Raw genomic sequence first — 16,634 nt, forward strand, 5'->3', positions numbered from 1 at the left:
GTGCCAATATATAAATTCCCAATATGTGCCAATATATAAATATCTTTGAATAAAAAACTAATTTTTTGCAGGTTTGCTTAGAAATACATCTACTTTAATATGATGGTAAAAATTTTATAGATTATAATTCAAAAATTTTTTTGAAAAATTTATAGAAGTTATTTAAAAATAAAATTTTTAAAAAACAAATCATAAAAAATGGTAGAATTTTATTTGGAATGAAACTAAATTTCAAAATGTGAAAGGAAGAATCAAATAAGTTCAATAAAAAAAAGAGAGATGATTAAATATATACCAAATTCAATTAACATTGAGGAGCTAAAATTTTGACAGCTAATTTTTTAAAAACTCCTTGTGCGATTTTTACAAAACTTAGCAGTTTGGCATAATTTGAGTCGTAAAATCAAAATATAGAAAAAATTGGCATGTCATTTCAGAAAAAATCCGATTTTGTGTCAAAATATCTATATTAGAACAATGCTATATTTAAATCTAATACATACCCTAAGTCGCGCTTTCCAGACATGAAAAACGCAAGTTAAATTTCGTCAATCGGCCCAGTAGAACAGGAGATATAGAACTGTCCCAACTTGTGCAGTGTACATAGTACTGAGTGGATAAACTTAGTAACATACTACATATTAAATTTTAAAAAATTTAAATGCAATTATTAACTGATTAAATATTGCTTGAATCTTTATATAAATATCTACAGTAGACTAAGACATCTCAGATCACATGAAATTTAATAAGATCAATAAAACTTAATAAGAAAAAATACAATTCAGACAAAATAAATTTAACAAGAAAAATTATTCTGAAAATCATTACAGGAAGGAATTTAATTTGCCTAATTTAAATTTTCTTAATTCAATAAATTTCATTTATTGCTGGGAAACTTATTTAGCAAAGTCTAAAAATTAAAAACTGAAATTCAATGAACTAACCGGATGTGATGAAAAACTAGTAGAGCTATAAATTATTCCCTCCTTTTTTTCCTCTTTTAAATTCTTAAGTCTTTTCAACTGCTGGCTACAATTAAACATATGATTTAATTATATACTCAATGGTATTATGCCAATTAAGAACAGATTCTTTTAATTTAGTACTAATTTACATTCTCAATGCAGCATCCAGCTTAGAATTGAAGACAGATGCACAAATAATAGTTATAAGGGCCTACACCCCTTGCACGGCTACTTATATCAAGAATTTATAACAAATAGTTATCAAGCAAAGAATAAACTTCAACACTTCAACACTGATATATTACACACTTTACCAAAATTCAACACTGATATATTAAACTGGAATAATATAATATAAAATCAATTTCAAACATGATGTATTTATATATTTTTATATACACAAAATTCATCAAAAAGGGTTTATTATTATTTATACATCTTTATTTCCTTTTCCAATGAATAAACAAATAATAAAAGTTTTTAATTTACCTGCATTTTATCGTATATTTATGAGACAAATTTTCTTAGTTATATTAAAAAACATATGGTGAATCACATTTCGTACCTTGATGAACCAGTTATATAATCAACTTCTCTATCATCAAAGTCGCCTTCATCACTTTCTTCACGACCTTCATCATCAACTTTTTCCTTCTTTTTCTTTTCTTTACCTTTTTTAGCACTCTTGGATGACTCTTCCTCCTCTTCACCTTCTTCATCTTTCTCAGAGTCACTTGAATCTCCGGCCCAATCATCCATATCCGAGATTTTCTTTTAAAATAAATAGGCAAATATTATGTAATTAAAGAAACTTACAATGATCTGCTAAAAAACATTAAAATGACACAAGCATTCAGTAAATATGTGTTCCTATACCCAATGCATGTTATTAAAATTCCTAATAATATATACAGATATAGACATCTATCTATATACACACTATATATTACCTGTCTATAATACATAGTAGGTACAGTAGTTGTTTAGGGGAAGAAAAAAAGAAATAATTTCGAAATGCTTTTATGTTTCACTTCTTGCCCAGAAACTTCAGTATTGCACTGTTTATATTAGAAATAGGAACAAATTGAAACTATATCCCATAAAATACAGTGAATCACCAAAAATATTCCTCCAAAATGCTAATTCACACTGAAAATAGCAGCCATAAAAACAGACAGAAATTTCAGGAGATTAAAATTAAGAACTTTTCTGCAGCTTTTGGCCAAAATTAAGCACTTTTAAGGACCAAAAATTGACTGAAAAAATCAAAGACTTTTAAGAACCGTACAAACCCTGGTGCAGGGGGGGTGAAAAATGGTTGTTGCAATTAAAAAATTTCTTCAACTGCAACTGTGAGAAATCTATTGCTTTAAATCCTTATAATCGCATATTTTCAAATAACAATATCTGAAATTTCCTATCAATTGATTGAGCAGATAGGTCACTATGGGTTCATATATTGGGGAAGTTTTTTTATGACCACCTTTTACATGTAAGAGATGGCTACAGTTCTCTCAATGCGTACCTCAATCTAGTATTTAATATACAAAGGATTTATATGATTTGGGTAAAAACAAAATCATTACAGCAGAACATTTGCACTGCAATGCACCTAAAACAGTGACCAAGAATGAAGTATTAATATTCAGTAGCATTATCCACTCGGGTATTAGTGGGTCTTTTGCAAGAATATGAAGATACTACAGCCAATATTATGAGCAATTTAAATCATAGTGAAATATATTATGAGTATGCTAAATAAACTTTTATTTATACAAATTTGGAAAAATTTCCTACTTTCATGAAGAAAACATTCTTTTTTTCCCAAATACCTAAGTAATGTTTGATAGTACAGTCAAAAGTCGTTAATCCGGACTCGTCGGGACTTCGGCGATCCCGGATTATCGATTTTTCCGGATTATAGATCATCAGTTTAAATCTCGTTAGATGGCATGCAGAAATTCTAAAATTAAAAATATGAAACCGTAATTTATGAAATAAAGAACAATTATGATCTAAAGGGTATCAAAATTTGCAAAAAGAAAAAGCTTAATATTTATTTGTTTACTTTATTAAACATTTCTTTCAATGTAAGTTGTTTAAGTTTTGCTTCGTTTCATGTGATAATACTTTCTCTTTAATTCTATTAAACAGACATAATTTCTTGTTCAGTTACAAAGTTCCGCTGTTCAAGTCCTATAATTGCTGTGTCAAGAACACCGACTAATTTGTCAATCGAAATTTTTTCGTTTTCAATAACCCCTGTCACTTTTCTTCGCTATCGGAAGCGAATTATAATGATGACGAACTTGTTTTAAATCATATCAAAGACGGAGCATATCGAGATGAAATACTACATTTGGTAAGGAATTATAAGCCAAATAAAATAAAAACATCTGCGCTGAAGATAAGGATAGTGCTGACAGATCAACTTCCAATTCATTATGCGCTCGCCGCGGCGTTCCCCCCGCCGAGCAGCGTGAAATTTATAAACAGATTTCGGATTTCAAAACATACTTTCGCTTTAGATCCTTTACATATTAACAAATATATATCGGAACTTCTATTTGATATAATCGAAAGTTTAAGCTTACTTTTATAAAATTGCTCTTACAGTCTGCAAAAAATAATAAGCCGGATCCAATTCGAAAATTAAGGAACATCGCAATCATTAACATTAACTGAAATAGATAATTAGATAATTTTAGCTTATACGTCCATTATACATAAAACACGCACACAAAAACGTATTCTGCACTTGCGCACACTCATATGCGCAGTCGTAAAAGATCTTACGCGCACGCGTAAACGCCTATGCGCATGTGTCAACGCGGCGCATGTGCAGAAAGTTTTTAGTTTTGAGGTCCGGATTATAGATCATTCCGAATTATGGGTGTCCGAATTAACGACTTTTGACTGTACTTGTTTATAAGGTTGTATTAGCAACTTTTTGAAGAAGCAGAAAAGGTAAAATACTTTCATAAGATTACAAACTAATTGCGTATATTGAGAAATGAATCTACAAATAATAAAATAGTATAAAAATTACTTATTTGTAACACAAAACTGCTTCATAAAATAAAAAAAAAATTACTTGGTAAAAAATGCTTTTTAAATATTAGTCTCCCTTTGATTAAAAAAAAAAAATATATATTAAAATTAAACATATCAATAATTTTCTCTAAAAAATTCAGAAATTCTAAAATTTAATCCAGTTAAAAAATTATAAAAAACAACATACAAAGTCCTTAAGCTGTTTCTTATTTTTCTTTTTGTTATTTTGTTTCTCGCCATCTTCTTCCTCCTCATCAGCAGCTTCTTTTTGTAACCTTTTTCTTACCATAATGGAAAAGTAATTTAAGACTTTATCTCTCCTAAAACAACGACAGCAACATTAGTATTTTATTTTTAAAAATCTTAATTAATGACAGAACATTATAGCCACTTGAATAACTTCCAGTTTTCATAGCAGCTTTTAAATAGTAAATCTTAGAAATAATGATAGTTTTCCCAATAAAATATCAAAAGTAAAACAATATGAACCCTTTTCAATACATTTACATTAATGTAATAAGATTTTGATTTGAAATACACTGAGAAAGAGCCAGAGGGATAACTGCAATTATTTTCCTCTATGTGATTTGATATTTTGTTCTATTTAAATAGATATAAAACAACTGAATTACATATAACTTTATATTACATGCATACTACTATATATAACCATTAAACTACATATACATTTCCAAAATCTAAATGTACGTACAACATTATTTATTATCAAGTACTTCTATAAACCTTTAAAAATAACATGAGAAAATCACAAATGATAGCATAATAGATAACAAAAAGTAAAGTGAATAATATACAAAATATATCAGTACAGCATTGACAAACTTTTAGGATAAAGAAGGTATTCGAAATTATGACCCCGGACCATGATGCAGGCCTCACATCTCCGCATGGAAGATCTGCATCCCGAATAGAGGTTGTAATTTTTTAACACATTCTTTGATGATGATCATTGTCTCTTTATGCTGTTTTTGTTGTACTCTGAATAATAAACATGTTTTCTCACCTCGCTCATTTCCTTTCTTCTTGACTTTTGTGTTGTCACTACCATGCCAGGAAAGTGTTTCTGACTATGCATTCCTATGTGATTTCACATCCTCTAGATGTACTCTCTCTCTCCTGAAAGTTTGTCAACATTGTACTGATATGCCCTGTATATCTCTATCTATCTATCTATGTGTATATATATATATATACATTTTTCAACATACAATCATGAAACGGATTTTGCGATCCTAACAACGAAAAGTAAACTTGGTAAAAAGTGATACATATGCAAAATATTTTGACGTCAGAAGGTACGTTAAGGCAAAAAAATGTAAGAAGTCAACATGTGCAGTGCAAGGCAACTTAAAAAGATGAAAGGAAGGTTCATTTCCAGACATTCTTCTGCAAGTGAAAATGAGATACTATTTGCAGTATCATTACAAGAAAACATCAGGCTGCCCCTTTACAAGTGGTAAAATGATTTGCAGTTTTGATGTCTTGCCGTCCAACAGTTTGGAATTGATAAAAGTTTTGTTTCACGAGCTTGGAAAGCCTTCGAAAGGACAAGTACAGCTGTAACAAAAGTTAGTGGCAGTTGGCCAAGGAAAACAACAGTGACTGATGACCAATATCTCACTTTACAGGTGAAATTGATTGACAGAGATATTGGAACCAGATAGCAGGCAACATTCTCAGCAACTGCGCATGGCCTTTGGATAACAGGTGTCCCAGTTTACTGTGGCCAGGCATCTTCATAAAAATGGTCTGTCCTAAATGCTGCAAGCAACTGATAGCATCGTTTACAGTGCACAAAGACTGGACGCCTCATGAGTGCAATTATGTCCACTTTACTGAGTCATTTCAGTTGGCCAAACAATTCTTGGCAACAGTTGATATGGATACAGGAGGGAAAACTCTTTCCTCCCACTAACATCAGAGAAAGAGACTGTTGGGGTGATTCTGGGATGCTTGCATGAGGAGGCATTACGATGAATGGACAGACAGAGCTCTAACAGCACTGTTAGAGACACAGCTCTAACATTTTTGACAAAGGTCATCAGAAAGGTATCAGAAATCACTACTATGATAAAGTTATACTCCCAGGTATGTCTCTTTCAGGGGGCTACCAGCCCTGATTTTGCTTTTATGGATGGTAATGCATGGCCACACAAGACTCATGCTGCTGAGAAGCCCTGGAAAGTGAAGGTTCCATAGAATGGATTATGCAGCATGCTTGTTTGATTTAAATTCCAGTGAAAATGTAAAGCATACTTTATGGAGACGTCTGGCTGCATGAAACAGATGCTCTTTGAAAAAAGAGAACTCTTTCCCCATGAATTTAATAGATAATCTGGTATTTAGTACTGATAAATGGTGCAATGCAATCACTGCAGTTAAGGGAGGTCACATTCCTCACTAAGGCTCTTTGAATTGTTGTTCTCCCTCTTGGCTAGAAGAGTTTTACCAATGGCATTTTGTCAATAGTCTTTTTCTATTCATTCCATACTGTATACGACCTATTAATATTTTTGCTACCAAACTTTCCTCATCTTTTGAATACTAGATTGTGCAGCTTAGTATGAATTTACGAGGCGTATTCGGAAACTAAGTACCATTTTGAAAAAAAAAAAAAAAATAGTAAAACAATTTTTTCGAATCCAATTTTATTTTTACATGAAAATACATGTCTTAAACTATTTTTCAACATAGTTTCCGCCAATGATCAAACACATGTCACAGCGGGTGACCAGTTTTTGTATACCATCGTCAAAGAAACTTCCCGCCAGTTTCGATAACCATGACTCCACAGCATTTTTCGTGTCATCATCAGATCCAAAGCGCTTGCCACCAAGCTCGCGCTTCATGTGCAGGAACAAGTGATAGTCGGATGGCGCCAAGTCCGGGCTGTACGGCGGGTGATCGAACTGCTCCCAATGAAACTGTCGAATTAACAATTGAGTGACACCAGCAGTATGGGGCCGAGCATTGTCATGGAGCAACACAATTCCTTTACTGAGCATACCTCTTCGTTTGTTTTGAATGGCACGCCTTAATTTTGTTAAAGTCTCATAATATCGTGCCGCATTAATGGTTTCACCTCTGGGAAGAAATTCAGTAAGCAAAACGCCTTTCCTATCCCAGAAAACAGTGCACATGATTTTTTGTGATGACATTGTCACTTTGAACTTTTGTTTTTTCGGAGAATGAGTGTGTCTCCACTCCATCGATTGTTGTTTCGATTCTGGTGTGAAATGACACACCCAAGTTTCATCACTGTCAAAATTTGGTTTAAAAAGTTTTCTCCCTCATCACTGTACCGCGTGAGAAATGTCAGGGCACTACCAAGTCGCTTTGTTTTGTAAACATCAGTGAGCATTTCAGTTTGCGATAATTCAAGCGGTCAGACACAATTTCGAACAAAACAGTAAGTGAAATTTGTGGAAATGCCTCTGAAAGATTTGTCATTGTGAAGCGTCTGTTCTCATGAATTGCTTCATCAACTTTCCTTACCAAATCATCGGTGACAACAGAAGGCCGACCACTCCGAGCCTCGGCGTGGACATTTGTTCAACCTGCATTAAACATTCTTACCCACTTTCTTACCATTCCATCACTTATCGCGTATTCACCGTAAACTTCTGTCACTTGACGATAAATTTCGGCCGGTTTAACATTCCTCGCGTTCAAAAATTTAATCACGGCACGAATCTCACAGTCAGCGGGAGAACTAATTGTCTTAAACATTTTGAATGTGCACAGCAAACTGAAAACACAACTTAGAGCAACCAAAATGGCGACAATTGAAATTCAGTGAACAAGAAAGACTAGTGTGCATGCGCGGGACGCCTACCACAGCGCTGCGACGGCACTAGAATGAAACGGTACTTAGTTTCTGAATAAGCTATGCATGTCTCCCAGTTGATTTTTTACTGAATTACAACCAAAATTAGAAAAGTTACTTTTTGCAGATTAATGTATATACATGTCTTAAATTTGCATGTTTACATGCATACACAAATTTCAAGTAATTACTTGAAACACTCATCATATAAGAAAAGCTGTGGTATCCTCCCTCCCCCCAATAAAAAAAAAATCTTCCATGTATGGTCTTTTCAAATATGGCAGTCATGTTTAAAAAACATTCAGGCACATAAAAAATTTGCAACTTTTTAAGAATCTCAGAAATAACAAAATGGTGAAGAAAAGCTCAGCTAGAATTGTAATGAAAAATAACACTGAATGGGTGAATGTAAAAAAAAAAAAAAAAAAAAAAAAAGTTATTTCCAATATTTTTTTTAATAAACTTTTTTCATTATCTTATTTCCTTAAAGATAAATATACAGTTTAAAGCAAAAATAAACCATCTCAATCTGTCGCATGCTAGAACAGTAAAACCTCAATATAATAGATGACTCATCAGCTGACTGTATAAATTAAAATTTCCATTAAAAAAAATCCACTAGAAAAATAGCAGGATAAAAAATTCAAGTAATAATAATAAAAAAAAGGGGGGGGAAGAGGAAAAAATCAGAGAAGAAAACAGGGTAAAAAAGAAAATACGATCTATGGCAGGCCAATGATTAGATAAGGACTTTTCAGAAAGCTCGTACAGCTGTTGTGGGATTATTATTTTATGTTTTTAATGCACTGTACTTTTTCCCTTATTATTCACACACTTAAGCCTTATTACTACTAATTTTCATCAGGCATTTTCCTATCTTCATTAATAAGGCATGGTTCAAGAGCTGAAGAATGATAACTGCAATAATCTGTGCACATTCTTAGATGAAAATAAACAAAACTTTGATTTACAGAAAATTCAATATGCCAACAAATTTACTGGCAATTCATGTTATGCATATCTTCAAATAAATTAAATACAAAAAAAAAAAAAAAAAAAAAAAAAAAAAACCTAGATTAGTTACACATTTTGGTTGAAAAAGTGAATTTATATTAAGTTATTTAGCTATTTCTGCACGTGCAGTTTCCATTTTAGAAAAATCTCAAATTTGGGGTATGTATTCCATTGCCTTTAATATTAGTTTTGAATTTACATTGTGAATATATGTAAAGAATTTATTTGTCCCATCGTTTTTTAGTCCTTAGTTCACACTTTAAATATACTGCTAAGCCTTTTAATGTTTGGCTTGTTTATAATCCACATAAAAGGGTGTAATTTCTTAAAAACAGAATCTGTTGGATTTGCCTGGCTTGTAAAATTAAAAAACAGCAAAGAAAATGAAGCTAAAATGACACTGGAATTTTTTTTCAATAAATCCAAAATTTCAATTTTATCATTTCCTATAACTGTTAATAGTGATATGCATGGAATGCAGTGCATAGAGTTTCTTTTAGCAGAAATCTTAGAAATGAGATATTTAAAGACAGTGTACTTAATCATTTTTGTTTTCATTTTACAGCAAAAAAAATTCTTTTGAAAGCAGTTTTGTTGATAGATACGCTGTTTTGTTTTTTGTTACAGATTTTGATACATTTCTATAAAAGAGTTTTCATTCTCCAAAAACTTTTCCACTATTTATCGCTTTACTACGTTTTTCACATGCACTACTTTTGTTTTGTGAATTGTATCATTACAGCTCTACATATCAGTGAAGTGAATATGATGCCTGCTAAAACTGAATTATTTCATTCATATGTTTTTGCAAATATACTGATTGTTAATGATCATTGACTTTCGTTACAGACACATTTTATTGAAACTGAATGTGATATTACAAATTCTCAAGTTGTAAGTTATACGTTAATGCAACAGAATTTCTTTTATTTGAAAACAAATGGAGCTTCAGATTTTTGTGAAATTTTTAAGAGAAGAAAACATTTCAGACTAGATGTCTCCAGACAATGAAACTCCTATTCAATAATTATAATAAAATTATAACTGCCAACTTTAAAGCATGAAAAAACACTATTGCAAATGAACTCCAGATCAGATAAACTTCAATTAATAATGCATGATTTAGGTTATTCAATTAATTAGAATATGATTCTAATGTAAAATATATTACTATTTAATTACATATTCTAAATTTTATGTTCTTTGGTGAATTTCATTTTGGAATTTTCTTATACTTTTATACTTAGAAATTTCTGATTAGGGAAGGAAAGCATTTATCAATGTACTTTTAAACATGATGCAAATAAAAATAACGATTAATGTACTATTATTGAGAATAAATTTAATAATATACTACATACTAATGTAAAACAAAATCAAATATAAATATTAACTAATTAACCATTAAGACACAATAACACGCCGAATAAATACTAATTCCGAAATGAAACAACAAAAATCAGCGTTATATTTTCAAAATTTTCACAGGACTAGTTTCGATGGTTTTTACCGTGAAAATTTTGAAAATATAACGCTGATTTTTTGTTGTTTGACTTCGGAATTAGTAATTAACCATTGTTTGAATCTTTATATAAAGTTCTACAAATATCTAGTGTAGATTTAAGACAATTAAGATCAAATAAAATTTAATACAAAAAATTATGCTGAAAATTACTAAAGGTGAAGAAACAAAATTTGCATAATTTCAATAATTCAGTAAATTTCATTTCAAAACACTTTCCTTGGATTCTTTTCTTCTTTTATTTAAATACTGCACAATTAAAATAAAAAATATTTAGTTTTAGAACTGTTGATACAACAACAAAAAGGAAGAGCTTTGTTAAAAAAGGCTGCCTAATGTTATGTTTCATTGATTAGAATAAATAATAACGAATGTACAATACATGACATCATCAAACAGTGACTAACACCTGCTTACGGTGCTATAAGGATAACTCAAAAGAAACTGTACATTACATTAAGTAATAGAAATAGATTGAATTTATGCATATATGTTTTGCTTAGCAATGTTACATTTATTTACTTTTAGCTTAAATGCTAAAAATAAGTATAGTTTTAAGCTTTCCTTTGTCTCGCACATGGAGAGAAGGAAACTTTACTTGAAACAATCCCAGCTTTTTAATTCACATGAATAGATGAACTAGATTCTACAGTTAAATAATTAAATAAATACACAAAGGAGTTGGAACTGAAATTTTAAATGAATGCTCACAATCATATATCTTCTATGATAGGTACTATACCAATATCATTATTTCAGCACTTAAGAAGCATAATCAACTGATATCATTCAATTTCCAATATCAGTCACTACGAAGGTTGCTATTTATATTTCTGACATTGGCAACAATAGGTGTTGCTAAGCAACAGCAGACGATTCCAATCAAAAGTTTGATATTTTTAACCATAACTTCTTCAGAATGTTCTTTCTCTTAGCATGATTCGTGTTGTTTACAGTAAACTGAAAAATTCATCTCGGGCAAAAAATGGAATTGACTCATGAACATCTTTGTGCAATTTTTTTCATAACTTTCGACATAGATTATCAAGACAGCTTTGATGAACTTAATTCTTTATACAGCAATAAAGCACCATCCTATAGTACTGTAAAAAACTAATATAATAAAGTCAATTGTGGTCGATGTTCGCTCCAGGACGAATTCTGTGAAGGTCACCCAAAACTGGTTGTTGTGCAAGAAAATATCATTGCTGTGCGTGAACTGATAAAGCAAGATTTTCGTGTGACATATCGTGAGATTAAGGCATCTTTGGGCATTAGTACAAAAAGCATCAATCAGATATCACATGAAATATTTCACCGTAAAAAAAAGATTTGTTCACGTTGAATCCCGTATAATCTGACAAACGCTCAAAAGAAGGCTTGTGTTGATTAGTGCACGGAAATGCTCGAAAAATATGTTCAAGGTTCATCAAAGACTGTGTATAACATTTACACAGGTGATTAATTATGGATCTACGCATATGAGCCTGAAACGAAACAAGAGTCGACTGTATAGATCTTCCAAGACGAGTCAAATCCAACAAAAAGTGTTCAAGGAAGAAGCACATCGATATAAATAATTGCCTGTTTCTTTGGCATTACCAGTCACATGGCGACAGTGGCATGCGGCATTACAGCAATGCAGGATGGTCAATCCCGAATCGTTCATGACCATTTGTTTGCCAGAAGTCATCAGACAAATTTTTAAAAAGCTGAAGAGGTGAATCATTCATTATCATGACAATGCAAGCTCTCACATCAGCTCCAACAAAGGAATTTTTGACGTGCCAAAACATCGAATTGATGGGTCATAGACTGAACAATATTCAACTCTATAGTTTCATTACATCCCAGAAGAATTTTTTGATATATGATCACCAAAGTGTATACACATGTGGGGAACACTGCCCCACACCCATTAATAAAGGATGACCTTGAACTACAATCTGAAGTGATGTGAGGAAAAAGAATGCTGAACAATGGTGACAACACATGTTACAATTGTAAACTGAAGGAAAATATCTGGTTGCAACAAAAGTTTTCCACATAAAATTGTTCTTAACACAGATGGTGTGGGGGGAGGGACAAGAAAGCAGTACCTTTAGTGCGGGTAGTAATTACCACTCTAATCTTCGATTTTCTGCCAATATTTTGGTATTTTTTCCGACCAATCTCCGCCTCATTTCGGATGTCCTGTGCAGAATGGAAGATAGCACCAGCAAGATGTAGGTGCAGGTGTGAAAAAAGGTAGAAGTCCAAAAGAGCGATGTCAAGGCTACATGTTGGCTGTGAAAAAAGATCCCATCCGAGTCCATACAGAGTCCAGCCAGTGAATCCAGACATGTGGTCATTATATTGATGGGACATTACCTTTTTGCACTGGAATTCAGTTCGAGATTTTTCATTGATAGCTGTGTCAGCATGGAGTAGTATCTTGCTGTACACCTAACTGTTGGGGTTTTTACCTTTTTTGAAGATATTCTTTGTGGATAATTCCTCGGCAATCCCACCAGATGCAAAGCATTGTCTTTTTGTTAGTCAAATTGTGCTTTGTGAAGCAGCCGACGGGCTCACCGGGTGCAGACCAACCCCCTTTCCGTTCTGTGTCATTGAAGTAAATCTACTTTTCATCACAAGTGATGATCTGTCCCAGAATTTTGTCCTTGTGTTGATATTCAAGCATATTATTGTAAGTGTGAACACATCTGTCCCTATCTGCTTGAATCAGCTCACGAGGCACACAGCGATTGAACTTGTACGTCAAGTTTATGCACTGCATAGTGCGACTAATTGGCATGGCACTAATGACAAACTCCTTAGCAATCTCTCGTGTGGTTTTATACTGATTTTTTCCCTAAGTTTTCACAGGTGGGCCTAATCAACAACAATGGGCCGACCAGAGAACTTTGCTTCTTGAACGTCATAGTCTTTGTTTTTGAACTTTCAGTATAAAACCTCCCCATGTCATATGATACAATATTAGAACACATAATTTGATGACATTCTGTAGTTGACTTTTTGTAACATAACTGAAAGTAATCTAATCTGGTAGCGTGATAGTTTCATTTCGGACCTCTTTGTACTTAATGATATCTTTTTACAAATTTCACAGCACAGTGTTCTAAAGAAAATCTCTTTCTTTCAATTGACAAAAGGTGATTAAATACGCCAATGTGAACTGTTCACGCAGCTGATATCTGCAGTAGCAGGAAACTTTTGTTAAAACCAGATTGCTTATCCCACTATGACACTGTATTGCCCTGCCACAGTCCTAGCACTGAGTTTATGTGTAACTTCTTTCAACAACATTTATATATACAAACATATAAGATAATTAGCAACTAAACTGCATGTTTCATCATAGTAGTTTTTTAAAGTCAGTCCTGGAACTTTTCTGACCAAATAATATAATGGTTCTTACATTACAACAGATATACAGAATATCATATCACAAACTGCAGACCTAATGATGATATATATAGCATGTTACAAAAATTAAAACTCAACTGAATACTTAAAAAAAAAAAAAAAAAAAAAAAAAAAAAAAAAAAAAAAAAACTACGAATTCAGAATCACCTTCCAAATTCTTCTTCAGCCTCCTCTGCACTTAATGCTTTGTAACGTTGAATTGGTGTAAAATTATACCACTCTTCTACAGGATATGCTTCAAAAGTTCCATCAGCAGCCTGGGTAAAAACATAGTAAGAAGCATTTTCTGTAACACCTCCTTCACGAATTCCTTTGTACCTACAATAAAAATAATGATAAATAAATAAATAAAATTTACAAATTAAATTATACGAAAAACAGAAAACAAGATTAAAACGCAATAAACAATAAATTGTACTAATAAAAATGATAATGCTATCTTAACAGAATATATTCAAATTAAAACCTTAGCCCAAAAATAAATAAATAGATAAAATAAAATAAAACATTTCTTTAAAATTTTTAAACTAATTTTTTAAAATTTAATATTATTAATTCATATATTTTTTATGTTTTAATACATACAATATATAGAATTTTTATACAAGTATTTTCATTATATGCACATCCTTCGCATTAAACCCCGATTCTGAAGGCAAGTTATAAGCACTGACACATAAAAATACCTTAAGATTTTACTGCAATGTAATTTTTATTTGCACACAATATAATGTTTTAAGAATCTATAGAAATTATAAGTTGAATTAAAAACAAAGAAATTCAAGTAAATTTCAAAAGCTATAATTCTCAAAAATTTTATATTTATTATTTTAGCTTACAACATTCTATGAATTTATGTTAGTTTAGTGCATACAAATTTTCCTATTTCTCTTTAGAAACATGCCTCAAAATTTTATAGATCACAAATTTGAGTTTTCATCATCTTTTTAGCTTTCCTTCTGTGAAAATATAAATTAGTTTATATTGTTTACAGTTTCAATTTTTCAAATATTTATGATGTTCTTAAAATACTTTTGTAATATGCTACACAAATGTTGAGTAGTACTAAATGTCCAGTTGAATTTCAAAATGTCTGTAACTTTGTTTTCTCTAAAATTATAAGTTTTTAAAGTTCTTTAAATGTTCTCTCCAAATATTATAAAAATTGCCCTAAATTTGGAGTTTGAATTTTCTCAAGAAATAATTGTAAAATTCAGACTTTTTGAAAATCTTTGTTTAAATATCTTTAATATGAGAGTGTTTTATTAAAACTCTTACAATCAATATAAAACCAAAATTTTCTTTTACATATTCATGGAATTCTATTAAAATTGTTTACTCATTATAAAATAATCCAAATTACCTTATTATAAAGCAATCTAAAATGTACTTTAGAAATTAACAAACATAAAAAAGTTGACAAATACAAAACAATAACAAAATAAACTTTGATAAAAAAAATGGCCAGTTCTTCTACAAACAAATAAGTGTAACTACTTGCTAATGATTGTGGAATGCTTAAAATACAATGGCAGTTAAAACTTCCATTCCTCATCATGGTAACTGGCCTTTAACATTGTATGAATATAGCAGAGCTATTAATATGAAGTATGGCTATACATTTCTTCAACGTAACATGACTGAAACATAACTACATACAAAAATTCAAATTCAAATTAAGATGAATAGCTTGTATACTCAAGTTGGATTTTATAAATGTAGTGAATAAAATTTTACCTTATTCTATGAAGATGATAGTAAAATTTACATGTGTGTACCAGTGGTAGTACTTTCTGCTAAAACTATGGCTAGAGGAATGTGAATGGTGAAAATACTCAACCAGTTCATAGCATACCCGACTCTCATTGAAAAAATTTTAATATTAGGAATATACCTAGGGGAGACAGCAGGCACGTGCTGTCACTGCTTGAATCCTCCCTAAGGAAAGGACGCAAGGAGTAATACACATACTGTGATTCTCATGCAGGGAGTACAGAAAAATATATACTTTCAGCTTTTAAGAATCAAGTATTATAGCCAGATTTCAAAATGTTCAAAATGTGGTTTAGACTTTTTCCTCTCCTCATCTCTGAGCTTTGGAAAATATACACTATGAGAAGAAGAAGAAGAAGAAAAAAAAAAAAAAAAAAAAAAAAAAAAAGAGGACAGTTCTACTGGGTTGAATGACGAAATTAACTTGTGTTTTTCATGTCTCGAAAGCACGACTCAAGATATGTATTAGATTTATATATAGCATTGCTCAAATATAGGTATTTTGACACAAAATCGGACTTTTTCTGAAATGACATGTCAAATGTTTTCCATATTTCGATTCTTCGACTCAAATTACGCCAAACTCCCAAGTTCTGTAAAAATCGCACAAGTAGTTTTTTAAAAATTAGCTCTCAAAATTTTAGCTCCTCAATGTTAATTGAAATTTAGGTTCTTTACAAATAAAATTCACCCATTTTTTATGATTTATTTTTTAAATTTGTATTTTTAAATAATTTTTAAAAATTTTTCAAAAAATACTTTTAATTATAACTTATAAAATTTTTAAAATCATCTTAAAGTACATTTATTTCTAAGCATACCTGCAAAAAATTGGGAGCTTTTTAAAATTTCCGAAGGTATACGTGAATTTATTTGGTGGCGTGTTTTGAAATTTGGCATATTTGTTGAAAGTGATAATAACAAAAAAGTGATTTACACACTTTGCTAAAATTACTTGAAAGTAGAATCAATGTGACTTTTTTTTCTACTCATCCACAATGGAAGGGAAGGGAAAGGAAAATAGGTT

General features: G+C 31.2%; 1 protein-coding gene across 2 annotated transcripts in view; it reads right to left on the reverse strand.

The window, feature by feature from the left end:
* The window catches only part of LOC118194429 (general transcription factor IIF subunit 1-like), a 56,771-nt gene that overhangs the window by 19,710 nt on the left and 20,427 nt on the right, over window positions 1-16,634 (reverse strand). For both annotated transcript variants that reach the window (XR_015042960.1, XM_085823366.1), the window contains exons 5-7: window positions 13,982-14,152; window positions 4,210-4,342; window positions 1,534-1,739 (exon numbers count right to left, since the gene is read on the reverse strand). Coding sequence is in view for 1 of the 2 variants with exons in the window: in XM_085823366.1 (XP_085679492.1) it covers window positions 1,534-1,739; window positions 4,210-4,342; window positions 13,982-14,152 (510 nt within the window). In the remaining variant the exon portion in view is untranslated. The remainder of the gene's footprint in view (window positions 1-1,533; window positions 1,740-4,209; window positions 4,343-13,981; window positions 14,153-16,634) is intronic.

This window comes from Stegodyphus dumicola, chromosome 9 (genome assembly GCF_044657685.1).
Source record: "Stegodyphus dumicola isolate Sdum_Otavi_A_Nest chromosome 9, ASM4465768v1".
Lineage (NCBI taxonomy): Eukaryota > Metazoa > Arthropoda > Arachnida > Araneae > Eresidae > Stegodyphus > Stegodyphus dumicola.